The sequence below is a fragment of the Bufo gargarizans genome, chromosome 10, assembly GCF_014858855.1.
Source record: "Bufo gargarizans isolate SCDJY-AF-19 chromosome 10, ASM1485885v1, whole genome shotgun sequence".
Lineage (NCBI taxonomy): Eukaryota > Metazoa > Chordata > Amphibia > Anura > Bufonidae > Bufo > Bufo gargarizans.
This window is the reverse complement of record NC_058089.1, coordinates 116,447,681-116,474,566: the sequence shown is the minus strand read 5'-3', so window position 1 is coordinate 116,474,566 and position 26,886 is coordinate 116,447,681. Positions and strand designations below refer to the sequence as shown.

At 48.0% G+C, this 26,886-nt stretch overlaps 1 protein-coding gene across 2 annotated transcripts in view; it reads left to right on the top strand.

Annotated features, from left to right (window-relative positions):
• Nucleotides 1-201: 201 nt before the first annotated feature.
• LOC122920703 (unconventional prefoldin RPB5 interactor 1-like) overlaps nt 202-26,886 on the top strand; it is a 49,485-nt gene continuing 22,800 nt past the window's right edge. The window contains exons 1-4 of one of the 2 annotated variants that reach the window (XM_044270411.1): nt 202-322; nt 23,360-23,394; nt 25,376-25,454; nt 26,552-26,687. In XM_044270411.1, coding sequence (XP_044126346.1) covers nt 245-322; nt 23,360-23,394; nt 25,376-25,454; nt 26,552-26,687 — 328 coding nt within the window. In that variant the 5' untranslated portion in view covers nt 202-244. The remainder of the gene's footprint in view (nt 323-23,359; nt 23,395-25,375; nt 25,455-26,551; nt 26,688-26,886) is intronic. The other variant, XM_044270412.1, reaches the window with a different exon arrangement.

The window sequence follows — 26,886 nt, the reverse complement described above, 5'->3', positions numbered from 1 at the left end:
ATGGGCAACTGCTGCTGCTTCTCCTCCAGCTGTGCGTTTCCTGGGAGTCACATGACCGCAGAGAGGGGAGACGACGGGCGGGAGGGGGAGTCACGTGGTTTGGTGTTGCCATGGTGAGGCGAACACACCCCCTTCTCCACGTGAGAGTAGGGCTTTTGAGAAGCGTCTCGCGAGATCATGACGTCAGCACTTGATCTCTGCTGACCAATGAGAGCAGAGAGGGGCGTCTTTGGAGCTCCGGAGCATGGACGAGAAGAGAGATGAGGGGAGGCAGCGGCTCAACACCCAGGAGGTGACCCGACTGCAGGAGGAGCAGAGCAAGGTAAGGACGGGGGCGAGGCACCCCGATATCGTCACCTCACTGACCTGCAGCTCAGATATCCGCCTGTACTCCATAAACATGTCGTCTGTCACCCCAGTAACCTGCAGCCCGGGCTCACCTGCCCCCTGTCACCCCAGTAACCTGCAGCCCGGGCTCACCTGCCCCCTGTCACCCCAGTAACCTGCAGCCCGGGCTCACCTGCCCCCTGTCACCCCAGTAACCTGCAGCCCGGGCTCACCTGCCCCCTGTCGCCCCAGTAACCTGCAGCCCGGGCTCACCTGCCCCCCGTCACCCCAGTAACCTGCAGCCCGGGCTCACCTGCCCCCTGTCACCCCAGTAACCTGCAGCCCGGGCTCACCCGCCCCCTGTCGCCCCAGTAACCTGCAGCCCGGGCTCACCCGCCCTCTGTCGCCCCAGTAACCTGCAGCCCGGGCTCACCTGCCCCCCGTCACCCCAGTAACCTGCAGCCCGGGCTCACCTGCCCCCCGTCACCCCAGTAACCTGCAGCCCGGGCTCACCTGCCCCCCGTCACCCCAGTAACCTGCAGCCCGGGCTCACCTGCCCCCCGTCACCCCAGTAACCTGCAGCCCGGGCTCACCTGCCCCCCGTCACCCCAGTAACCTGCAGCCCGGGCTCACCTGCCCCCCGTCACCCCAGTAACCTGCAGCCCGGGCTCACCTGCCCCCCGTCACCCCAGTAACCTGCAGCCCGGGCTCACCTGCCCCCGTCACCCAGTAACCTGCAGCCCGGGCTCACCTGCCCCCCGTCACCCCAGTAACCTGCAGCCCGGGCTCACCTGCCCCCCGTCACCCCAGTAACCTGCAGCCCGGGCTCACCTGCCCCCCGTCACCCCAGTAACCTGCAGCCCGGGCTCACCTGCCCCCCGTCACCCCAGTAACCTGCAGCCCGGGCTCACCTGCCCCCCGTCACCCCAGTAACCTGCAGCCCGGGCTCACCTGCCCCCCGTCACCCCAGTAACCTGCAGCCCGGGCTCACCTGCCCCCCGTCACCCCAGTAACCTGCAGCCCGGGCTCACCTGCCCCCCGTCACACCAGTAACCTGCAGCCCGGGCTCACCTGCCCCCCGTCACCCCAGTAACCTGCAGCCCGGGCTCACCTGCCCCCCGTCACCCCAGTAACCTGCAGCCCGGGCTCACCTGCCCCCTGTCACCCCAGTAACCTGCAGCCCGGCTCACCTGGCCTCACCTTGCCCCCGTCACCCCCAGTAACCTGCAGCCCGGGCTCACATGCCCCCCGTCACCCCAGTAACCTGCAGCCCGGGCTCACCTGCCCCCGTCACCCAGTAACCTGCAGCCCGGGCTCACCTGCCCCCCGTCACCCCAGTAACCTGCAGCCCGGGCTCACCTGCCCCCGTCACCCCAGTAACCTGCAGCCCGGGCTCACCTGCCCCCCGTCACCCCAGTAACCTGCAGCCCGGGCTCACCTGCCCCCCGTCACCCCAGTAACCTGCAGCCCGGGCTCACCTGCCCCCGTCACCCCAGTAACCTGCAGCCCGGGCTCACCTGCCCCCCGTCACCCCAGTAACCTGCAGCCCGGGCTCACCTGCCCCCCGTCACCCCAGTAACCTGCAGCCCGGGCTCACCTGCCGCCCCCCCTTCCCCCCAGTAACCTGCAGCCCGGGCTCACCTGCCCCCTGTCGCCCCAGTAACCTGCAGCCCGGGCTCGCCTGCCCCCTGTCGCCCCAGTAACCTGCAGCCCGGGCTCGCCTGCCCCCTGTCGCCCCAGTAACCCGCGGCCCGGGCTCGCCTGCCCCCTGTCGCCCCAGTAACCCGCGGCCCGGGCTCGCCTGCCCCCTGTCGCCCCAGTAACCCGCGGCCCGGGCTCACCTGCCCCCTGTCGCCCCAGTAACCCGCGGCCCGGGCTCACCTGCCCCCTGTCGCCCCAGTAACCTGCGGCCTGGGCTCGTATATCGCCCATCTCACCTGCTGCCCCTCTTATCTGCTTTCTCTTCTGTGATGACACCCCAATAACCTGCACCTTGGGCTCACCTGTCACCCCAATAACCTGCACCTTGGGCTCACCTGTCACCCCAATAACCTGCACCTTGGGCTCACCTGTCACCCCAATAACCTGCACCTTGGGCTCACCTGTCACCCCAATAACCTGCACCTTGGGCTCACCTGTCACCCCAATAACCTGCACCTTGGGCTCACCTGTCACCCCAATAACCTGCACCTTGGGCTCACCTGTCACCCCAATAACCTGCACCTTGGGCTCACCTGTCACCCCAATAACCTGCACCTTGGGCTCACCTGTCACCCCAATAACCTGCACCTTGGGCTCACCTGTCACCCCAATAACCTGCACCTTGGGCTCACCTGTCACCCCAATAACCTGCACCTTGGGCTCACCTGTCACCCCAATAACCTGCACCTTGGGCTCACCTGTCACCCCAATAACCTGCACCTTGGGCTCACCTGTCACCCCAATAACCTGCACCTTGGGCTCACCTGTCACCCCAATAACCTGCACCTTGGGCTCACCTGTCACCCCAATAACCTGCACCTTGGGCTCACCTGTCACCCCAATAACCTGCACCTTGGGCTCACCTGTCACCCCAATAACCTGCACCTTGGGCTCATATATCGCTCATCTCACCTGCTGCCCCTCTAATCTGCTTTCTCTTCTGTGATGACACCCCAATAACCTGCAGTCGCCCCGTCATGGCTGATCGCCCTGTTGTTTGTCAGTAGTCACACTGGTCATGTGACTTTTCACAGTGGCCCTTTATGATATCTGGGGCCCCACGCAGGCTGCTGTTGGGATTTGTTTCCAAGTTAGGCTACTTTCACACTGGCGTTTTGGTTGGTCTGTGAGATCCGTTCAGGGCTCCTCTCACGAGCGTCCAAAACGGATCAGTTTTGCCCTAATGCATTCTTAATGGGAAAAGATCCGCTCAGAATGCATCAGTTTGCCTCCAATTAGTCTCCATTCTGCTCTGGAGGCTGCTTGCAGCGTTTTGGTGTCAGCCTGACAAAACTGAGCCAAACGGATCCGTCCTGACACACAATGTAAGTCAATGGGGACGGATCCGTTTTCTCTGACACAATATGGCACAATAGAAAACGGATCCGTCCTCCATTGACTTTCAATGGTGTTCAGGACGGATCCATCTTGGCTATGTTACAGATAATACAAGTGGATCCGTTCATGACGGATGCATGCGGTTGTATTATTGTAACGGATCAGTTTTTGCAGATCCATGACGGATTCGCACCAAACGCGAGTGTGAAAGTAGCCTTACGTTGGGACACATCCGCTGTACAAATCTTTGGTCCTAATAGTTTGCAACAATGTTTCAGCACAGGTGAAATCGCCCAGAGGCTCGTCAACCCTGGATACAATGTAACAAGCCCTGTATTGTTCGTTCTGTCCAGGTTTTCAGCCTCGCAATGTAAACCAACAGGTCTCCTCCATTCACTGACAGCAAGCAGCAATTCTGGAAATTGCATGAAACCAAACAAAATCCAAGAGAGCTGCAGTTTACTGGTAAACTCCACTGATGGTTTGCTGGATCTTCCTGCACAGTGTGTTATTCCCAGTTAGCGTGTCTTACTGGTGGTTACACCTCCCCCAGCGCTGTGCACTTCCTCTTTATGTGTTCAGTACACACACAGGGACATGACCGGGCGGAATAATCTCCAGGATCTCTAGACCTGCGCTCAGACCCTGTAAGGAGGTTAATCAGGGCTTACGCTTCCTCATATGACGCGCTTCCCAGTGCAGGCCGGATCCATGAGCCTCAAAACCTCAGAAAGTAATCAAAGGGCCCTAGTCCTCTCTCAGGGTGTGGAATGTGTAAACCCCGCCCCCAACGATCTGACCAGCCACCGATGATGTCATCTAATGATGAAGACCCCCGGCTGTCACTTTCTGGGGTCAGAAGGTTCATTCTGACGTGGGAATATTGACTTAAAAATTGCCTTTGTGTCCCTATGGCAACACTTCCTGGCATGCAGACCTGGCAGCTCAGTGTTGTCATGGGGTCTCTGCCGCCAATCACGTCTCTTCCTATATCTTTAAAAAATATATATTTGATTTGTCTCCATGAAGGGGACAGTAAGTGTTGCCATAGGGACACCGGCTATTCTTCCAGTGGATTGTGACTTCATCCTGATATGTCAGTGTTCATTCCATGTCTTGTGGGGTTCTCCTTTATAACGAGCGCTGCACGTGTCATGTGGAGGCACGAGACTAGAGCGCAGCTGTCGGCAGGGTCAGCGCCGTCCACACTTAATATAGCAGCAGCTGCTCTTAAAGGGACGGCTGGAAGACAACTGGTCAAAGGGGTTAAACTGACATTTGGGGCCCCTCTATGAACCGGCAGGGGTGGTTGCCTGACGGACCCAGGTGCATTGTGGGGGGAGGAAATGCCCGGGCCTTGCACAGGTTTAGATCTAAACAAGAATGTCTATATTCACGAACAGGAAGCAGAGATGTTTATAATGTTGTCTTTTTTCGTATTTTTTTTTTTTGGGTGGCTGCAAAGCTGCTGGTGCCAAGGAAAGTGGAATATCAGACTGCGCCTCTAACATAATTTTTTATTTTATTTTTTGTAATTTTAGATGCCCTTTGGAAAACGAGAGCAGCGACCTGATTGGTTGCTTTGGGCACCACCTTCAGGCCCATGGGTATAGTCATGTGATCAGGGCCAACCGACCGTCTCCCCCTGTTCCCATCATACTTGTTGCATGTCATTGAATTGCATCTGCAACATGAATAATACCGGTGCAAGGCTTGAGCAGTGAAGCTCATCACCAAGTCTGAGCCGTTGCGTCTTGCTGCAACTTTAAGTGATTTATAAAACGGAATAAAAAATAAATTAAATAAAAAGCGCTGGCGCAACCATCACATGGCTTTTGGTAATCGCTTCTATTAATTCAAGGTGGGAGAAATACATCCAGGCCCCTCTTGAATTCCTTTATTGTACTCACCATCACCACCTCCTCAGGCAGAGAGTTCCATATTCTCACTGCTCTTACCGTAAAGAATCCTCTTCTATGTTTGTGTACAAACCTTCTTTCCTCCAGACGCAGAGGATGTCCCCTCGTCACAGTCACAGTCCTAGGGATAAATAGATGATGGAGAGATCTCTGTACTGCCCCCTGATATATTTATACATAGTTATTAGATCTCCCCTCAGTCGTCTTTTTTCTAAAGTGAATAACCCTAATTTTGATAATCTTTCAGAGTACTGTAGTTGCCCCATTCCAGTTATTACTTTAGTTGCCCTCCTCTGGACCCTCTCCAGCTCTGCTATGTCTGCCTTGTTCACAGGAGCCCAGAACTGTACACAGTACTCCATGTGTGGTCTGACTAGTGATTTGTAAAGTGGTAGGACTATGTTCTCATCACCGGTATCTATGCCCCTTTTGATGCAACCTATTATCTTAATGGCCTTGGCGGCAGCTGCCTGACACTGGTTTTTGCAGCTTAGTTTGCTGTTTATTAAAATTCCTAGATCCTTTTCCATGTCAGTGTTACCGAGTGTTTTACCATTTAGTATGTACGGGTGACTTGCATTATTCCTTCCCATGTGCATAACTTTACATTTGTCAGAGTTAAACCTCATCTGCCACTTATCTGCCCAAGCCTCCAATCTATCCAGATCCCTCTGTAGCCGTATACTGTCCTCTGTAGTGTATATACAGTATACTGTCCTCTGTAGTGTATATACAGTATAGTGTCCTCTGTAGTCTATATACAGTATGCTGTCCTCTGTAGTCTATATACAGTATACTGTCCTCTGTAGTGTATATATACAGTATACTGTCCTCTGTAGTATATATACAGTATACTGTCCTCTGTAGTATATATACAGTATACTGTCCTCTGTAGTATATATACAGTATACTGTCCTCTGTAGTATATATACAGTATACTGTCCTCTGTAGTATATATACAGTATACTGTCCTCTGTAGTATATATACAGTATACTGTCCTCTGTAGTATATATACAGTATACTGTCCTCTGTAGTATATATACAGTATACTGTCCTCTGTAGTATATATACAGTATACTGTCCTCTGTAGTGTATATACAGTATACTGTCCTCTGTAGTGTATATACAGTATACTGTCCTCTAGTGTGTATACTGTCCTCTAGTGTGTATACTGTCCTCTAGTGTGTATACTGTCCTCTAGTGTGTATACTGTCCTCTAGTGTGTATACTGTCCTCTAGTGTGTATACTGTCCTCTAGTGTGTATACTGTCCTCTAGTGTGTATACTGTCCTCTAGTGTGTATACTGTCCTCTAGTGTGTATACTGTCCTCTAGTGTGTATACTGTCCTCTAGTGTGTATACTGTCCTCTAGTGTGTATACTGTCCTCTAGTGTGTATACTGTCCTCTAGTGTGTATACTGTCCTCTAGTGTGTATACTGTCCTCTAGTGTGTATACTGTCCTCTAGTGTGTATACTGTCCTCTAGTGTGTATACTGTCCTCTAGTGTGTATACTGTCCTCTAGTGTGTATACTGTCCTCTAGTGTGTATACTGTCCTCTAGTGTGTATACTGTCCTCTAGTGTGTATACTGTCCTCTAGTGTGTATACTGTCCTCTAGTGTGTATACTGTCCTCTAGTGTGTATACTGTCCTCTAGTGTGTATACTGTCCTCTAGTGTGTATACTGTCCTCTAGTGTGTATACTGTCCTCTAGTGTGTATACTGTCCTCTAGTGTGTATACTGTCCTCTAGTGTGTATACTGTCCTCTAGTGTGTATACTGTCCTCTAGTGTGTATACTGTCCTCTAGTGTGTATACTGTCCTCTAGTGTGTATACTGTCCTCTAGTGTGTATACTGTCCTCTAGTGTGTATACTGTCCTCTAGTGTGTATACTGTCCTCTAGTGTGTATACTGTCCTCTAGTGTGTATACTGTCCTCTAGTGTGTATACTGTCCTCTAGTGTGTATACTGTCCTCTAGTGTGTATACTGTCCTCTAGTGTGTATACAGTATACTGTCCTCTAGTGTGTATACAGTCCTCTGTCCTCTAGTGTGTATACTGTCCTCTAGTGTGTATACTGTCCTCTAGTGTGTATACTGTCCTCTAGTGTGTATACTGTCCTCTAGTGTGTATACTGTCCTCTAGTGTGTATACTGTCCTCTAGTGTGTATACTGTCCTCTAGTGTGTATACAGTATACTGTCCTCTAGTGTGTATACAGTATACTGTCCTCTAGTGTGTATACAGTCCTCTGTCCTCTAGTGTGTATACTGTCCTCTGTCCTCTAGTGTGTATACTGTCCTCTGTCCTCTAGTGTGTATACTGTCCTCTAGTGTGTATACTGTCCTCTAGTGTGTATACTGTCCTCTAGTGTGTATACTGTCCTCTAGTGTGTATACTGTCCTCTAGTGTGTATACTGTCCTCTAGTGTGTATACAGTATGCGGTCCTCTAGTGTGTATACAGTCCTCTAGTGTAAATGCGGTCCTCTAGTGTATATACAGTATGCGGTCCTCTAGTGTATATGCGGTCCTCTAGTGTATGCGGTCCTCTAGTGTGTATGCGGTCCTCTAGTGTGTATGCGGTCCTCTAGTGTGTTGCGGTCCTCTAGTGTGTATGCGGTCCTCTAGTGTGTATGCGGTCCCTAGTTGTATGCGGTCCTCTAGTGTGTATGCGGTCCTCTAGTGTGTATGCGGTCCTCTAGTGTGTATGCGGTCCTCTAGTGTGTATGCGGTCCTCTAGGTGTATGCGGTCCTCTAGTGTGTATGCGGTCCTCTAGTGTGTATGCGGTCCTCTAGTGTGTATGCGGTCCTCTAGTGTGTATGCGGTCCTCTAGTGTGTATGCGGTCCTCTAGTGTGTATGCGGTCCTCTAGTGTGTATGCGGTCCTCTAGTGTGTATGCGGTCCTCTAGTGTGTATGCGGTCCTCTAGTGTGTATGCGGTCCTCTAGTGTGTATGCGGTCCTCTAGTGTGTATGCGGTCCTCTAGTGTGTATGCGGTCCTCTAGTGTGTATGCGGTCCTCTAGTGTGTATGCGGTCCTCTAGTGTGTATGCGGTCCTCTAGTGTGTATGCGGTCCTCTAGTGTGTATGCGGTCCTCTAGTGTGTATGCGGTCCTCTAGTGTGTATGCGGTCCTCTAGTGTGTATGCGGTCCTCTAGTGTGTATGCGGTCCTCTAGTGTGTATGCGGTCCTCTAGTGTGTATGCGGTCCTCTAGTGTGTATGCGGTCCTCTAGTGTGTATGCGGTCCTCTAGTGTGTATGCGGTCCTCTAGTGTGTATTCGGTCCTCTAGTGTGTATGCGGTCCTCTAGTGTGTATGCGGTCCTCTAGTGTGTATGCGGTCCTCTAGTGTGTATGCGGTCCTCTAGTGTGTATGCGGTCCTCTAGTGTGTATGCGGTCCTCTAGTGTGTATGCGGTCCTCTAGTGTGTATGCGGTCCTCTAGTGTGTATGCGGTCCTCTAGTGTGTATGCGGTCCTCTAGTGTGTATGCGGTCCTCTAGTGTGTATGCGATGCGGTCCTCTAGTGTGTATGCGGTCCTCTAGTGTGTATGCGGTCCTCTAGTGTGTATGCGGTCCTCTAGTGTGTATGCGGTCCTCTAGTGTGTATGCGGTCCTCTAGTGTGTATGCGGTCCTCTAGTGTGTATGCGGTCCTCTAGTGTGTATGCGGTCCTCTAGTGGTATGCGGTCCTCTAGTGTGTATGCGGTCCTCTAGTGTGTATGCGGTCCTCTAGTGTATATGCGGTCCTCTAGTGTATATGCGGTCCTCTAGTGTGTATGCGGTCCTCTAGTGTGTATGCGGTCCTCTAGTGTGTATGCGGTCCTCTAGTGTGTATGCGGTCCTCTAGTGTATATACAGTATGCGGTCCTCTAGTGTATATACAGTATGCGGTCCTCTAGTGTATATACAGTATGCGGTCCTCTAGTGTATATACAGTATGCGGTCCTCTAGTGTATATACAGTATGCGGTCCTCTAGTGTGTATGCGGTCCTCTAGTGTATATACAGTATGCGGTCCTCTAGTGTTAATACAGTATGCGGTCCTCTAGTGTTAATACAGTATGCGGTCCTCTAGTGTTAATACAGTATGCGGTCCTCTAGTGTTAATACAGTATGCGGTCCTCTAGTGTTAATACAGTATGCGGTCCTCTAGTGTTAATACAGTATGCGGTCCTCTAGTGTTAATACAGTATGCGGTCCTCTAGTGTTAATACAGTATGCGGTCCTCTTCAGTGTTAATTACTTTACACAGTTAAGTGTCATCTGCGAAAATTTATATTTTACTGTGCAAACCTTCTACAAGATCATTAATAAATATATTGAAAAGAACAGGGCCCAATACTGACCCCTGAGGTACCCCACTAGTGACAGTGACCCAATCTGAGTGTGTACCGTTAATAACCACCCTCTGTTTTCTATCACTCAGCCAGTTACTTACCCACTTACAGATGTTTTCTCCCAGTCCGAGCATTCTCATTTTATATACTAACCTTTTATGTGGCACAGTGTCAAATGCTTTGGAGAAGTCCAGATATACAACATCCATTGATTCGCCGCTGTCAAGTCTAGAACTTACTTCCTCATAGAAACTGATTAAATTAGTTTGACCTGACCGATCCCTCATGAAGCCATGCTGATACGGCGTTATTTGCTTATTTCCGTTGAGATCCTCTAAGATGGCATCTCTCAGAAAACCTTCAAACAGTTTACCCACAACAGATGTTAAACTTACCGGCCTATAGTTTCCAGGCTTTGTTTTTGGACCTTTTTTGAATATTGGCACCACATTTGCTATGTGCCAATCCTGTGGGATATTCCCTGTCAGTATAGAGTCCGCAAATATCAGAAATAAGGGTCTGGCTATGACATTACTTAATTCTCTTAGGATACAGGGGTGTATGCCATCTGGTCCTGGCGATTTGTCTATTTTTAATCTTTTTAAGTCGCTGATATACTTCTTCCTGGATCAGACAGGACACTTTTAATGGGGAATTTATTTTTACATTCAGCATTTCATCTGATGGTTTATTTTCCTCAGTGAATACAGTGGAGAAAAAAATAAATATTTAACAGCTTTGCTTTCTCCTCGTCGCTCTCTGCGACTCCCCCCTCCTTACTCTTTAACGGGCCGACACCTTCAGATTTATACTTTTTTAACATTTATATAATTGAAGAACGTTTTAGGGTTAGTTTTACTCTCTTTGGCAATTGATCTCTCAGTCTCTAGTTTGGCCGCTTTTATTTGTTTTTTACATATTCTATTTTTTTCCTTATAGTTTTTCAGTGCTTCCTCGCTACACTCCTGTTTTAGTGATTTATATGCTTTCTTTTTGTCATTTATTGCTTTCTTTACAGTTCTATTTATCCACATTGGTTTCTTTTTGTTCCTTAACCTTTTATTCCCATACGGTATGTACCTCTCACAATGAGATTTTAGGATGCTTTTAAAGATATCCCATTTTGTGGCTGTATTTTTGAGGCCTTTGTCCCAGTTAGTTAGGCCTATTGCCTCTCTTAGTTGGTTAAATTTTGGTATTTTTGTTCCTCCCTGAAGAAAGTCTTTTGAATGATAATTGGAAGGTTATTACTTTGTGGTCACTATTTCCCTGGTGTCCCCCGACCTGCACGTCTGTTGTTCTGTCAGGTCTATTGGTTAATACTAAGTCCAGTATGGCCGTCCCTCTAGTCGGGTCCTGAACCAGTTGGGAAAGGTAATTGTCTTTGGTTATTGCCAAGAACCTGTTTCCTTTTATGAGATGTACAGGTTTCAGTTTCCCAGTTTGTATCTGGGTAGTTGAAGTCCCCCATAATAACCACCTCATTATGATTTGCCGCCTCGTCTATCTCGTTTAGTAGCAGATTTTCTGTGGACTCTGGTATATTAGGTGGTTTATAGTAAACTCCTATTAGTAATTTATTATTGTTTTTAGCTCCATGTATCTCTACCCACAGTGACTCCACATGTTCATGTCCCTTATATATTCTCGGACTGTGGGCTTTAGACCGGACTTTACATAAAGGCAGACCCCTCCCCCTCTCCGGTTTTGACGATCCTTTCTAAACAGACTGTAACCTTGTACTCAGCAGAAGTGGCCAAAATCATTAAAAACAAAAAGATAGCGTTTAGTCATTATATAAAATAAAAAAAAGACGAGGGTGACAGGGAAATTTTATAAGATTAGGCAGAGAGAGGTCAAACAAGTTATAAGAGCTTCTAAAGCGCAGGCAGAAGAGAAATTGGCTCAGTCAGTGAAAAAAGGCGATAAGGCATTCTTCAGATACATAAATGAAAAAAGGAAACTAAAACAAGGAATTACCAAATTAAAAACAAAAGAAGGAAGGTATATGGAAGAAGATAAAGAACTAGCAGACTGCCTCAATGAATACTTCTGTTCAGTTTTTACAAAGGAAAATGAAGGAGAAGGACCTCAGGAAAGAAGACTAATGAATATTTTGATGCATGTGTCTTTACAGAGGAAGAGGTTCTAAGTCAGCTGTCTAAAATGAATACAAATAAGTCACAGGGGCCTGATGGGATACACCCAAAGCTATTAAAAGAGCTCAGCGGTGAACTAGCAAAACCATTAACTGATTTATTTAACCAATCACTGGCAACAGGAGTCGTCCCAGAAGATTGGAAATTAGCAAATGTTGTGCCCATTCACAAGAAAGGTAGTAGGGAGGAATCAGGCAACTATAGGCCAGTAAGCCTGACATCAATAGTGGGGAAATTAATGGAAACCATACTTAAGGAGAGGATTGTAGAACATCTAAAACCCCATGGATTGAAAGATGAAAAATAGCATGTGTTTACTTCAGGGAGATCATGTCAAACTAATCTTATAGATTTTTATTTTATTTTTTTGATTTGGGTGACTAAAATAATAGATGGCGGAGTTGCAGTAGACATCGCTTATCTAGACTTTAGTAAGGCTTTTGATACTGTCCCACATAGAAGGCTCATCAATAAAGTGCAGTCATTGGGCTTGGACTCCCATATTGTTGAATGGATTAGGCAGTGGCTGAGGGACAGACAGCAGAGGGTTGTAGTCAATGGAGTATATTCAGACCATGGTCTTGTTACCAGTGGGGTACCTCAGGGATCTGTTCTGGGACCCATATTGTTTAATGTCTTTATCAGCGAAATTGCAGAAGGCCTCGATGGTAAGGTGTGTCTTTTTGCTGATGACACAAAGATTTGTAACAGGGTTGATGTTCCTGGAGGGAAACACCAAATGGAAAAGGATTTGGGAAAACTAGAGGAATGGTCAAAAATCTGGCAACTAAAATTTAAACATTGATAAGTGCAAGATAATGCACCTGGGGCGTAAAAACCCAAGAGCAGAATATACAATCAGTGATACAGTCCTAACCTCAGTATCTGAGGAAAGGGATTTAGGGATCATTATTTCAGAAGACTTAAAGGTAGGCAGACCATGTCATAGAGCAGCAGGAGATGCTAGCAGAATGCTGGGGTCTATAGGGAGAGGCATTACCAGTAGACAGAGGGAGGTGCTCATGCCGCTCTACAGAGCACTAGTGAGACCTCATTTGGAGTATTGTGCTCAGTACTGGAGACCATATCTCCAGAAGGATACTGATACTTTGGAGAGAGTTCAGAGAAGAACTACTAAACTGGTACATGGATTGCAGGACAAAACTTACCAGGAAAGATTAAAGGACCTTAACATGTATAGCTTGGAAGAAAGACGAGACAGAGGGGATATGATGGAAACTGCTAAATACATAAAGGTAGAGGTGGGACAAATCCAATATTTTTTTTATCCGAATCTGAAAAGGTTCTCTAATCTTTCGAATCTCGAATCCTATGAATCCTGTACATAAGAATTGTGTGAACGGTGTAAGAAACAAAGTGATCCAAACTCCGTATTCTTTTAATATGAAAAAATAAAGAGTCCTTACTTTTTTAACAAAGTATTCGGATTTGGATTCGAAAAAACAGGGTAATACAGCGCACATACCTCTTACATCCAGTGACGTCTCTTTGACGTAGATGTTCTCTTCCGCATCTTCTCCTTTCAGACCTCCAGTTTTCAGCCATTTTTTGTCTCTGCAGTTTGACAAAACAAAAATCTTAGTTTACTACTTTTCCATCATTCTCGCATCTTTTGGACAAATCATCCTACCACAATACTGTGCTCCCCAATACAATACTGCAGAAACAGATAAACCCCCTGATAATACTAGTACCACACAGAGCCCCCCCATATAAAATACCCCCCCTTTGTGGCCTCAGTAGATGCCCCCATAGATGCCCCCCATGTGCCAGTATCAAGTGCCTCTCCCCCCCATGTGCCAGTATCAAGTGCCTCTCTCCCCCCCATGTGCCAGTATCAAGTGCCTCTCTCCCCCCCATGTGCCAGTATCAAGTGCCTCTCTCCCCCCCATGTGCCAGTATCAAGTGCCTCTCTCCCCCCCCATGTGCCAGTATCAAGTGCCTCTCTCCCCCCCCATGTGCCAGTATCAAGTGCCTCTCTCCCCCCCCCCATGTGCCAGTATCAAGTGCCTCTCTCCCCCCCCCCCACCATGTGCCAGTATCAAGTGCCTCTCCCCCCCCACCATGTGCCAGTATCATAGTGCCATCTCCCCCCCCCCCAATGTGCCAGTATCATAGTGCCATCTCCCCCCCCCCCCAATGTGCCAGTATCATAGTGCCATCTCCCCCCCCCCCCAATGTGCCAGTATCATAGTGCCATCTCCCCCCCCCCCAATGTGCCAGTATCATAGTGCCATCTCCCCCCCCCCAATGTGCCAGTATCATAGTGCCATCTCCCCCCCCCCCAATGTGCCAGTATCATAGTGCCATCTCCCCCCCCCAATGTGCCAGTATCATAGTGCCATCTCCCCCCCAATGTGCCAGTATCATAGTGCCTCCTGCCCCCCCCAATGTGCCAGTATCATAGTGCCTCCTGCCCCCCCCCAATGTGCCAGTATCATAGTGCCTCCTGCCCCCCCCCCAATGTGCCAGTATCATAGTGCCTCCTGCTCCCCCATGTGGCAGTAACAGTCCGATATTTAAAAAACCAAAAAACACTTATGCGTACCTCCATGTCAGCGATGCGATGCAGCCTCTTCCGGCCTGTGTCCCTCGCTGTATGTCCATATATGGAGTCAGTGCTTGTGTATTTCCGAAACTTTTCTGCTGGGACTCGAACCCGCGACCTTCTACATTAGAGGCAAGGCACCTAACCACAAAGCTACAAGAGCTGCATAGCCACTGACTGAAAAAATGAGACTTCTACTGTAGACTCTGTCATAGCTTTGATAGAGTGTACATCCATACAAATGACAGCTGCCCCAGCACACCCAGCTCTGCTACATGTTTACACATGACAGTTGCCATAGCACACTAGCTCTGCTACATTGCTATATATGATAGCTGCCCCAGCACACCCAGCTCTGCTAAATCTATACACAACAGCTACCCCAGCACACTCAGCCCTGCTATATCTTTATATATGACAGCTGCCCCAGCACACTCAGCTGTCATATAGAGATATAGCAGTGCTGGGTGTGTTGGGGCAGCTGTCATGTGTATGGATGTACACTGGCTATAACAGCTAACAGAGTCTACAGTAGAAGTCTCATATTTTTTCAGTCAGTGGCTATGCAGCTCTTATAGCTGTGGGTAAGTGCTTTGCCTCTGATACAGAAGGTTGTGGGTTCGATTCCCAGCAGAAACTCCTCTCCCTCTCCTGCTGCAGCACAGGCAAGGCATCTGTATCGCTGTCCTTAGCGATATAGATGACTATGCCTGGGATTCGTCGGATTCGAATTTTGTAAATGAGGTCGGGATTAGAGTCCGCGAATCCAGCAAGATTCGAGGGATTCGACAGATTCGTCGTCCCACCTTTACATAAATCAAATCAACAAGGTAAAAGAGAAGAGAATATTTAAAAGAAAAACTGCTACAAGAGGACATGGTTTTAAATTAGAGGGGCAAAGGTTTAAAAGTAATATAAGGAAGTATTACTTTACTGAGAGAGTAGTGGATGCATGGAATAGCCTTCCTGCAGAGGTGGTAGCTGCAAATACAGTGGAGGAGTTTAAGCATGTATGGGATAGGCATAAGGGCATCCTTCATATAAGATAGGGCCAGGGGCTATCCATAGTATTCTGTATATTGGGCAGACTAGAAGGGCCAAATAGTTCTTATCTGCCGACACATTCTATGTTTCTATGTCTGTAAACAGAGGGGGAGGGGGTTTGGTTTGGGGGGTGGATTTAGGCTAGGGCCTGTAACAGGGCTTTGGTCATTTTGATGGGCAGTGGGTCTTGTTTAGGGATGTTATCAGTTGGTCTGGGGTCTGTATACAGGGGGGTCTGGCCTATGGTTTGTATAAAGTGGGGCCTGTAAAGCAGGTTATTTTCCAGCACCCTAATTGGTGAATTGCTGACTATTGAAAAGTTCTGTAGCTCTTTAATATACTTCATAATATACTAAATTAAATGTATTTAATTTCTTCACCATTTCAAGATCTCCTCTTGCTGTCAGCGAATGAGAGCAGATGGCGCTGTAGGATTTTGCATTGGCCACGTGTACTGTTTGAGTGCTGTTTATGACATTTTGGAATCGCTGCTTCCCCCTGGTGGCCGGCTGCGGTAACACGCCCGGGTAATCAGACTACAGGGAGATTTTTCACGCCGCGGCCCAGGAAACAGTTTATAATTGTGGTTTTAGAAGACGGCGAGGGCCGGGAAGATGAATGGCCGCATTATGGACTGCTCTGGTAATCACGATTTAAAGCCATTTGTTTTTTTGCCACCAGTCGTGTCCAACTTCATTCTCAGGGGCCGCCGACCTGCCAGCGCTTCCTAATTTTTCTAATTAACAGGCAATCAATTATTTTTTGCTGCACTTATTGCTCAGGAAAGTGTTTGATTGTTTTTTGTTTTTTTTTTTCGGTAAGTTTCGCCCTGAAAAGATGAACTTGTCAGGGTCCTTCAGAATTAGATTTGGACAGCGCTCCAGGATCGCATTAACCCCTGCCTTGCCAGGGAATCGGCTGATGACGACTCGATGCTTAGAGCTCTCCATTCTTTTAGGCCAGTCTCCAATATGGCCAGGGGCGGATTGAGAACTTAGAAGTGGTCCTTAAGATATGGAGCAGGGGGCTTAGGAGGTGAGATGAGGGACATGGTTGAATTCAGGAGGACATGTCGCTGGCGGGTACCTGAATCTTGCAGAGTTAATTACCGCTGATGGCTCATTATGTACCCGGTCAGCAGCAGAGATGGGGGCTTGGGTGGTTCCCTGGGCATCGGCCCACCGGGAAATTTCCCTGTAAGATCTATGTCCAATCCACCCCTGAATATGGCTGATACACGGCACCAATAGACTGTATTATAATAGATGAGGGGTACTCCGCTTATCTGGGTGTGCGGTCAGGGGAAGATCCGAGCGAGCACCAAGAGATGCTGTCCCGCAATCGGACCCTAGACCCCTAAACTTATTTCCACCCGCAGACCAGACCCTTAAACTCATTCCTGCCCCCCCACCAGACCCCTAAACTCATTCTCACACCGGCCCCCCACCTTCCACCAGACACCTCAACTCGCTCACACCGTGACCCAGATCCCTCGACACACCAGCCCCCTCAATCTTACAGTATGGAAAGTAACAGGAGAGCATGGGTTAATTTTGGAGCATGAAGAGCCAAGGGCCTCTCTAGGGCCCCAGTGTAAGTGCACTGGAGATCCCGGGGCTCCTCTGGAAGATGATGTAATAGGCCCTCTATCCAGAGGCAAGAAATGAGGATCGGACGCAGCGGGCGTCGCCCGACTCCTTTTATTAATGCCCGGACTCCGAGCGGCGCCTCACCCAGCGCTTTATTTGTGCGTCCACGGCTTTTAGAAGGAACATATGAACTGGTGGCATTGGCCCTATCTGTCAAAAAATATGCTTCATTTGCATATTTGCTAATTAAAGTAGCTTCTTGGAAACATTAAGTAAAATATCTTCTGTAACCTTTATCACCGCAGTTAATGGATATAGTCGAGCGAATCTCATAGACGGCCCTTTAAATAATGTAAATGATTATGAATATGTAACTAGTTAATATGCAGCCGTGAAAGGATAATCATGTCGAGGTTAATGAATGCGCTGCTCTTAGAGGATGCAAGACGGGAGAAGTGGCTTCATGCATGAGCTGACTGCCGCTCATCAGAGGCCGCGTGCATGGCATGTGCTTAATGTGTGCTGCGTGTTCAGCTCCCGACGAGAGGAACGGGTCTCTCTAATGTAGAGGTAAATGTATGGAGGAGGAGGTCATCTGATGGCGGCTTTATCCTGACTCCTCCTAAATAGAAGTCCAAACCTCACTCCCGCCCCCACGTTCTACCTCGCTCTGCCCCGCCCCCACGTTCTACCTCGCTCTGCCCCGCCCCCACGTTCTACCTCGCTCTGCCCCGCCCCCACGTTCTACCTCGCTCTGCCCCGCCCCCACGTTCTACCTCGCTCTGCCCCGCCCCCACGTTCTACCTCGCTCTGCCCCGCCCCCACGTTCTACCTCGCTCTGCCCCGCCATATAGCGCACAGGGAAATTTCTCGGTGGGCCGATGCCCAGGAGGCCACACAATCGTTTTTATGGTCCAATACATAACAATCTGATGCTTTTTAGCATTAACACTAGGAGCATCAGGTACTTATTATGCACCTGACCATCAGCCGCAGGTGCCCTCCTGAATTCACCTGTATCACTGTTCTGCTGGGGTGGTACTTTGTGCTGCACTGCGGTATTCTTGGCCACGCCCACTTCTGTTATTCCTGCTTACCTGTGTTTCCCCACCATCTATCAGTTTGGGCTCTCCTTTAACTTAGGGACACTTTCACACTCTAGCTCACTTTCCTCCCACCCTTGCGCTTTACCTTACTCTCTCTTCCCACCCCCGCCCTCTACCTCCCCCTTCTGTCTCGCTCTCCTCCCGCCCTCTACCTCTCCCTTCTGTCTCGCTCTCCTCCCGCCCTCTACCTCCCCCTTCTGTCTCGCTTTCCTCCCGCCCCCGCCCTCTACCTCTTCCTTCTCTCTCTCTCTCTCTCTCTCTCTCTCTCTCTCTCTCTCTCTCTCTCTCTCTCTCTCTCTCTCTCCTCTCTCTCCTCCTCTCTCTCTCTCTCTCTCTCTCTCTCTCTCTCTCTCTCTCTCTCCTCTCTCTCTCTCTCTCTCTCTCTCTCTCTCTCCTCCCGCCCCTCTACCTTCTCCCTTCTGTCTCGCTCTCCTCCCGCCCCCCCGCCCTCTACCTCTCCCTTCTGTCTCGCTCTCCTCCCGCCCCCCCGCCCTCTACCTCTCCCTTCTGTCTCGCTCTCCTCCCGCCCCCCGCCCTCTACCTCTCCCTTCTGTCTCGCTCTCCTCCCTCCCGCCCCCCTACCCTCTACCTCTCCCTTCTGTCTCGCTCTCCTCCCGCCCCCCTCCCCGCTCTCCTCCCGCCCCCCTCCCACCATCTCTCTTTCCTTGCTTTCTTTTTTTCTCTCTCGCTCTCTTCACCTCCCCACCTCCACCTCTTTTTATTTCTCATTCTCTCTCACTACCCTCTGCCTTGCCCCACCCCCATGCACACACTCCTCCCACCATGCTCTCAGGCCCCACCCATTTGTACATGCCCTCCTGCTACATACCTCTCTCTCTCTTGCCACCTTGGCGCACACTCATGCCACCTATGGTTGCCATTGCACATTATATAAATGCAGCGTATTATTGTATTTGGGGGCATCATGGCCGTCTCCTGACAACCGAGGAAACAAGGATTGGACATGTTGGATTGTAACCTACCCAATCCTTTGTACTCCCTGGAGATTAGCTGCTGCCAATCTGTGGAAGGGGTTGGCAACCAATTGAGCTGACATGCCGCCATATCTCTCCTTCTGATGCTGAAATAAGCAGCTTATCAGTAGCTGCCAGAATGCATTGACCTGCGGCGGCGGCCGCCTTATGATGGATGACGGCTCCGTCCCTCACACAGGTAACTGTCAGCCCGTCCAAGGTTGTATTCCCACAGTCCCCCCATCTGAGGGGAGCGAGCTGTATTTCACCACAGGGCGACGTCTAATCGGGGCGAGAGTGACGTCCCGCTGCCCCTCCCGCTTCCTCGGAAGCGGGAAAGTGTTTGTTTAGCTGTGGAAGCATTGTGTACCTTCTCGGATGCAAGTACAAATGTGCTGGCAGATGTTGCGCCAGCCGCACATAAATCTCTGCTCGGCGACATGAAATGGGCACCGGAGCGTCGTTTTCTGCTGGAGTAAAATGGCAGCTTCAAAGATCAATGCAGATTTATGGCCTGAGCGCGGCTCGGCACGCCACTGTCAAATATGGATCATTCCCCTGAAGAATGGCGCCTACCCTCCACCCCGCAAAGTGGAAATTATAAAGTTTCTGTTCAGACTTTTTACTTGGGAAGGGGGGAAAAAAAAGCCCAAACCAAAAATTGCTAGAATTTTGTTGGGGGGGGCAGGACTAGAACTTGAGGGTCCTTGGCGGTGTCCATGGGAGTGTGAAATCCAGTTGGGTCACCTCCTCCCATTAGTAGGTGGTTGGGCATAGTGAGTGCAGTAGCCAGCTTTGTCCACTACTCAATGGACGGCGCTGTGTAGCTCCAGGGCATACACCCTGCACAGAGCTACTCCCGCACCGCTGATTGGCAGAATGTCAGACCCCCGCCGATCAACTAACCTCTGACGCCTAATGGGGGACCTCCCTTTTTTTTTTTTTTTTTTAAAACCAATGACTTAAAGTGATGTCATCTCCGATTGGACGTTTACACTTTTCCCATCTTTACGGTCTGGTCAAGACCATCATGGCGACTGTGTCGTTTTTGGTGCCCAGTCAACTTTGGCATTTAAAAGGGTATTCCCATCTGGGACACTTATGGCTTATTGATGGGTGCACCCGCTCCTTCTCCAGAATGGGGTCCAGCTATGAACAGATAGCACCCTGTGCATGCATGGTGTCCTCACCATTCACCACTGTAGGACTTTCATAAACAGCTAAGTGCGCTCGCTCATTTATTTATTAAGTCCCATAACTGAGCGAGCGCACTTAGCTGGTTTTGAAAGTCCTCTAGTGGTGAATGGAGGATGCCTGCGCAAGCGCGTTGTGCTGTTGTCATCTGTCATACTAGAGTCACAGCAGTGGCTAGAGTTCGGGGACTTCCACATCTCAGGGAAATAATGTCACCTAATGGGGACCCCATACATACCCTGTCATACTAGGAGGATATCAGGGTCCACATGTCATCAAACTGGAATCAGGGGGCCACCTTGTTACAATGCCAGGCTCTCCCTAGTTCCGACAGACTGTGTGATTGGGTGTCCGGTACTTACTGCTGACTTGGGGCTGACTTTCCCACAGACATGGTGGACGTTATGCTTCCTCTGTCTGCCCCACTCCATTCTAATCTCCAGAGAGGCTGTTGGGGACGGGGCACTCGGCGGTTGCCCAGTTTGCCCCCTCCTAATGCTGGCACTGGTAGGTTGCACCTAAGCCCATATGAGTTTGAACTGGGCTCCCTAATACGGTGATCTCCAACCTGTGACAGTCTAGCTGTTGCAAAACTACAACTCCCATCATGCCCCATTTCTCTCCAATTGTTTCATTGGTACAATTTTCAGCATACATTGGAAATCGTAGGATGATGGGAATAGTAGTTTTTCTACTGGGTGGGCATCACTACCCTATTGAATACTTACAATGGGAAGCTCTAATTTTCAATGAATGCTTTGGACATGGAGGTAGAGACTGGTTATTGATGGTATTACAACAACCGAAGCCCCGTCCCCAGGAGCTGACAGTCTAATGTGACAATTTCACTGGATGTTGGCCTACCGGTGTTTTTTGGGAGAATTGTGGGGTATTGTAGGTGTGGGATTGCATGTCTTCAGAGTATAGTTCTTGCAGCAGCGTGGATGGCGGCGAAATCTGAATTCGTAGAAGGTGAATGTAGTTGGAGGACCTAGAAGGGGACTACTAGTGAGCACAGTTCGAGGGCTAAAGTGTTTTCCTCTCCCACCCTCTCTTGCCAGTACCCTCCTTGCATGTGTTCTCCTCCACAGCCCCTCTTGCCTAACCGCCTTGTGTGTTCTCTCCTCCTGTCCCCTCTTCCCCCACCTCCTTGCTTGTCCTTTCCTCCTACCCCCATCTCTTCCTTCACCCTTTAGGGCGTCATCTCCTCCCGTCCCCTCTTGCTCGACCTGATGGCCCACCCTGGTTGGCCTGGCCTACAGGTGGTCTCCACCATGCCTAAGTAGAGGACGCACAAGCTTGACAAAGGCCATTCAAATGTAGATCAGAACGTTGCCTGATCCTGATGGTGACGGACTATTCAGAATTGCATCATGTTCCTGAGCGCCGTCCCCTCCCAGTAAGGAGGACTGGGGATCGTACACCTATTAAGGAGGAGGGTAGATGGTGCAGTTGCACTGCTGTTGGCTGGTTGTGCAGCCAGTATTTATTGATGACCTACCTTTTTGTGGTCATCACTATCTGATCAGTGGGGGTCCGACTCCGAGCACCTCCTCCAATCAGCTGCTTCCCCTTCATTGCACTGTACGTCGTCTCCCTTGCAGGGGAGTCGTGTAAGTACAAGTACTCACTCCATTCAAGTGAATAGCGCAAGCACTTGTCTCGCCTGCGCAGTGTAGTAGCCCTCGTATGAGCGCCGCCTTTTCTTAAAACAAATGATCGTCAGGGGTGCCGGTTGTCGGACCCCCACCGATCAGATATTGATGACTTATCCTGAGGACAGGTCATCCATATGTACTGGCTGCACTACCCCTTTAAGTCCTGCTGATTTGGGAAGGAAGCAGCCATGTCCTTCTAATCCTGGACGGGTGCAGTAGAGGTCGGATTTGGATAAAACCCTACACCCCCTCCCCCCCGTTGGTTTTTGGAGGCGCAGTCATGCAGATATTACGTTCATCTGTTTGGAAGTGTTTATCCGCCGTCTCCTATATAAAGATATAATTAGGCTGTACGTCTCTCTAATAGGGCTGCTGTGCTTCATATTCCTACAATTCCCCTTTATTTCATTGATTTATTTTTATATTTTAATAACGGAGTTAACCTTTTATGATCATTAGCAATATCCTATTATTATTATTATTATTATTATTAGGCCCCCCTCACCTCTGTGCCGCAGGAGAAAACGGTGCGTCAGAACAACCCACACCTTGGCAGAACCTGACGAGCCCAATATTAAGTCATTAGGGGGTTCTCCCGGCGCCGCGGATGTCTGTTGTGTGACAACGTGGTGGCTCCCACTTACTCCGAAATGAAGGTGATGGCGATTTCCTCCACCCCGTACATGCTCAGCTCGGCCTATATTCTGAACCGGGGTGTAAAGCGGTGGTGACTCATCTTCCCCAGAGGGTAGGGCATGGTGAGATCCTGTCCTCAGGATCCTGATCAGTCAGAAAAAATGACATGCGTTTGCATACAGTTTGCAGGCAGTTCAGGCAATGGAAGTGCCTGCCGGAATCAAACAACGCAAGTGTGAAAGTACCCTAAGAGTACGGAGTTCCGTCAAAAGGGCTCAATGCCGGAAAAGAACTGATCAAGTATATCCCCATGCATTCTGAATAGAGAGTAAAATGGCACATTATAATTTAATAATAAGCCAATAATTGTCTAATAGAAATCATAATGTAATAATAATCGAATAATGATGAAAATAGTATTTAATAACATAATGTAATAATTATAAAAAAACATCTGATATTAGTAATAAAATAACAATGATAAATTATGTAATCATGATAAAATATGACCAAAATAAACATGACAATAATAATCAAACAATAATTATTTTATAATGTAATACAGTAATAGTAATCCTATAGATTAAAAAAAGTGAATTTTTTATTTTTTTTCCTTCCTCCCGTCAGTATCAAGGCAGTTTTTATTTATTTTTGTCTCCACTCTCCTCTCCTTGCAGTCGACTGATATTCTGCCGGCAGCTGGAAATGTTTATCTGCGACTTGTGAGCGTCCCCTGTACGTGCTGTTGATGTCTTGATATTCCCGTCTCCTGCATGCACTTTATCTTTTTATTTTCTGTTTTTTGACAGGTGGTCAGCGGCTGCGAGGAGAAGGTCCAGCACTGGTAAGTGAGATGCCGGTGATGTGCACGCCATGGGTTCCTGCTGCTCGTGAATTTACAGTAAGGGATGCGTCCGAGAGAGACGGGCAATGTGACATCACTGGCTCTTAGAGGGCCGCGCACGGCACAATCCACGGAGCTTGTTTTGTGATGAGTCCTCATGGCCTCAATAATAAAGAACGGCAGCAAAATGTTTCAGGGGTGCAGGTACCTCAGGGTCTTTGTTCTGCCGCTTGATAATCGACTGTTTGGACCAATAGAAATCTGTGGATCCTGAGAATTTCCTGACGCATACAGTAGTGCCCGACCGTGATCGGAGCACAGTATATACCAATAAAGGTGATCATTACTAAAAAAGGAACACAAAAGTAATGAAATATTACTAAAAATATAAATAATGGTAAGAATTAGTATAAAATAACACAAAAGTAATAAAATATTAATAAAAATATAAATAATGGTAATAATTACTATAAAATAGCACAAAAGTAATAAAATATTAACAATAAAAATGGCACTGATGGTAATAATTACAAAAAAAAGAACACAAGTAATGAAATATTAATAAAAATGCCAATAATGGTAATAATTACTCTAAAATAACACAAGTATTAAAATAATAACAAAAATGCCAATGATGGTGATAATTACTATAACAAAACATGAAACTAATAAAGTATTAATGATTGGTAATTCCTATAAAAAATAACGTGATAGTAATAACATTTTTAATAATACCAGTGATGATTATAATTACTTTAAAATGAATAGTACGGTAATAAACTAAGGCTACTTTCACACTTGCGTTCGGGGCTCCGCTTGTGAGTTCCGTTTGAAGGCTCTCACAAGCGGCCCCGAACGGATCCTTACGGCCCCAATTCATTCTGAGTGGATGCGGATCCGCTCAGAATGCATCAGTCTGGCACCGTCTGTCCTCCGCTCTGCAGGCGGACACCTGAACGCTGTTCGCAGTGTTCGGGTGTCCGCCTGGCCGTGCGGAGGCAAACGGATCCGTCCAGACTTACAATGTAAGTCAATGGGGACGGATCCCCAGACGGATCCGCTCTGAACGCAAGTGTGACAGTAGCCTTATAATATTGATGGTGATTACTGTAGCAACACAAAATGAACAATAAAAACATCAATGATGGTGATACTTGTGTGTCTTTGTAGTAATTAAAAAAATGAATACAAATATCAATGATGGTGATAATTGCTATAAAAAACACAAAAGTGATAAAAATAATAGCAATACCAATGGTGATAATTACAAAAAAGTAATAAAATAAAAATAGCCAAGATGATGATAATAAAATGACAGCCATAGCTCATTAGAGAAGTGTATTCTAATACCAAATCCCTCAGTGATAGTAAATTATTAAGTAATTTATTATAATATCCGAATAATAAGAGCCATAGAAGATAGCAGTAATAATAATACCACAGCAAGACCGATAACCACAAAAACAGGATCGACCATAACAATAATATTAAGAACAATCATAAAGTAACCATGTAGTAAACACAGCGACAATACTAGCGAAAAAGATGACGTTCGTATTGTGGTGTAATAAAAATAGCAAGGCCAATTATAATAAAATAATAAACTGTGTAATAATGCTCATAGACGATAGCAGTAATAACGCTAAAACCGCAGAGATACCAAAAATCCCGCCGAAAATAGCCATAAAACTAAAGACAGAATCCTATAATAATAAAAATAGCAACAACACTAATTCTAATAGTAGGAAAAAAAAAAAAAAAAAGCTGGTGTTTATAATAAAGGCCTATAATAAAATAATGATGAAAGTAAGCAAATTATCCCAAACTAATAAAGAATGTAGATTTTCCGGCGCGGTCGTCTTTACACCGCCAGTGTAGGACGCCTTCCTACAGCAGACTCTTTTAATACGGGGGGAGTATAAGTGTAAAGGATTTTGGGGAGAAACTGCTCACGTGTCATACGCTGCTCTGTTCTCTCTAGGAAGAAGGTAGAACAAGACTACGATGCCCTTCAAGAACGGCTGGGAACCCTGCCCGATAAGCTGTCCTATGATATTATGGTAAGTGCTGCACAATTCAACATGTTTTTTTGGTTCAATCGGCCTGGAAACCATCAACAAGCAGAAGAGTTGTCACTAGTGTTGAGCGAACTTGTGTTTTAAGTTCGGGTTCGGGTTATCGAAGAATCCTGTTAGATTCCGCTACCACGGACCATAACGGAATTTAGAATCCATAACGGAATTCTTCGACAACCCGAACTTTAGACGCTGAACTTAAAACACAAGTTCGCTCAACACTAGTTGTTACTAATGAGATCCTATTAATAGGGTAATTAAAGGGGTTTTTAATACCAATGGCCTATCCTCTGGATAAGTAATCAGTATCTGATTGTGGGGGTCCGACACCTGGTACCCCCGCCGATCAACTGTTTGAGAAGGTATCAGCGCTTGGAGTAGCGCCGCCGCCTCCTCTCAGCTTCTCCTAGGCCAGTGACACCATGTTCATGTGTCGCATGGCCTAGGTATAGCTCAGCCCCATAGAAGTGAATGGGTCTGAGTGCGATACCAAGCGCAGCCACTGCGCTCACGGGAGCACCGTGTGTCTTCTCAAACAGCTGATCGGTGGGGGTCCCGGCTGTCTGACCCCCACTAATTAGATACTGATGACCTATCCAGAGGATAAAAATCTCAGACAACCCTTTTAATGTCTGATCGGTGTATGAATGGAGTGGCAGGTGGCACAGGTCTGCTGCCAATTAATTTTGTATGGGACTGCTGGAGAGGAGTACTGTGCTCCCATATCCTTAACAGTCCCACGGAGAATGAATGGAGGAGAGTTGTGTATACTCGACCTGATGCTGTAGTCCTATCGGGACCCGTGATCAGTGGGGTTACTCTCAGATGGACTCCCTCCCATCAGACACCTATTCCCTATCCAGAGGATACGTTTCTATCTTGGCATCATCATTTAAATGAAAAATACTGCCCTTTTCTTAATGTTCCAATTTCAACCCTGCTTGTTGATGGTTTCCAGGATGTGGTGTGTTTTTTCTTTCTGCTCTGTAAAGAGTGAAAATGAAATATAGATAAAGTTAAAAAGACAGAGTTTACTTCCCCCTCCCCGAAGCACTTTAGTCTTAAAATCCTCTTTCTCCCAGGTACCCTTCGGCCCTCTGGCTTTCATGCCTGGGCGCCTGGTCCAAACCAATGAAATTACCGTATTACTCGGGGACAACTGGTTCGCCAAATGTTCAGCAAAACAGGCGATGAGCTTAGTGGATCACAGAAAAAAACGTAAGTAGGAAACTATAAAAATGATTGTATGGAGCACTGAGGTGAGCGGTACACGGAGCGATCACTCCCATTAGATGTTCTGTCCGGCAGACTGACGAATCTACTCCCTCCACATCTCGCCAAACCCTGTGTTGTAAGTGCTGACCACTGATTCGCTCCCATTCTGCCCCACCTCCATCGGTTTCACGTCTTGGTATTC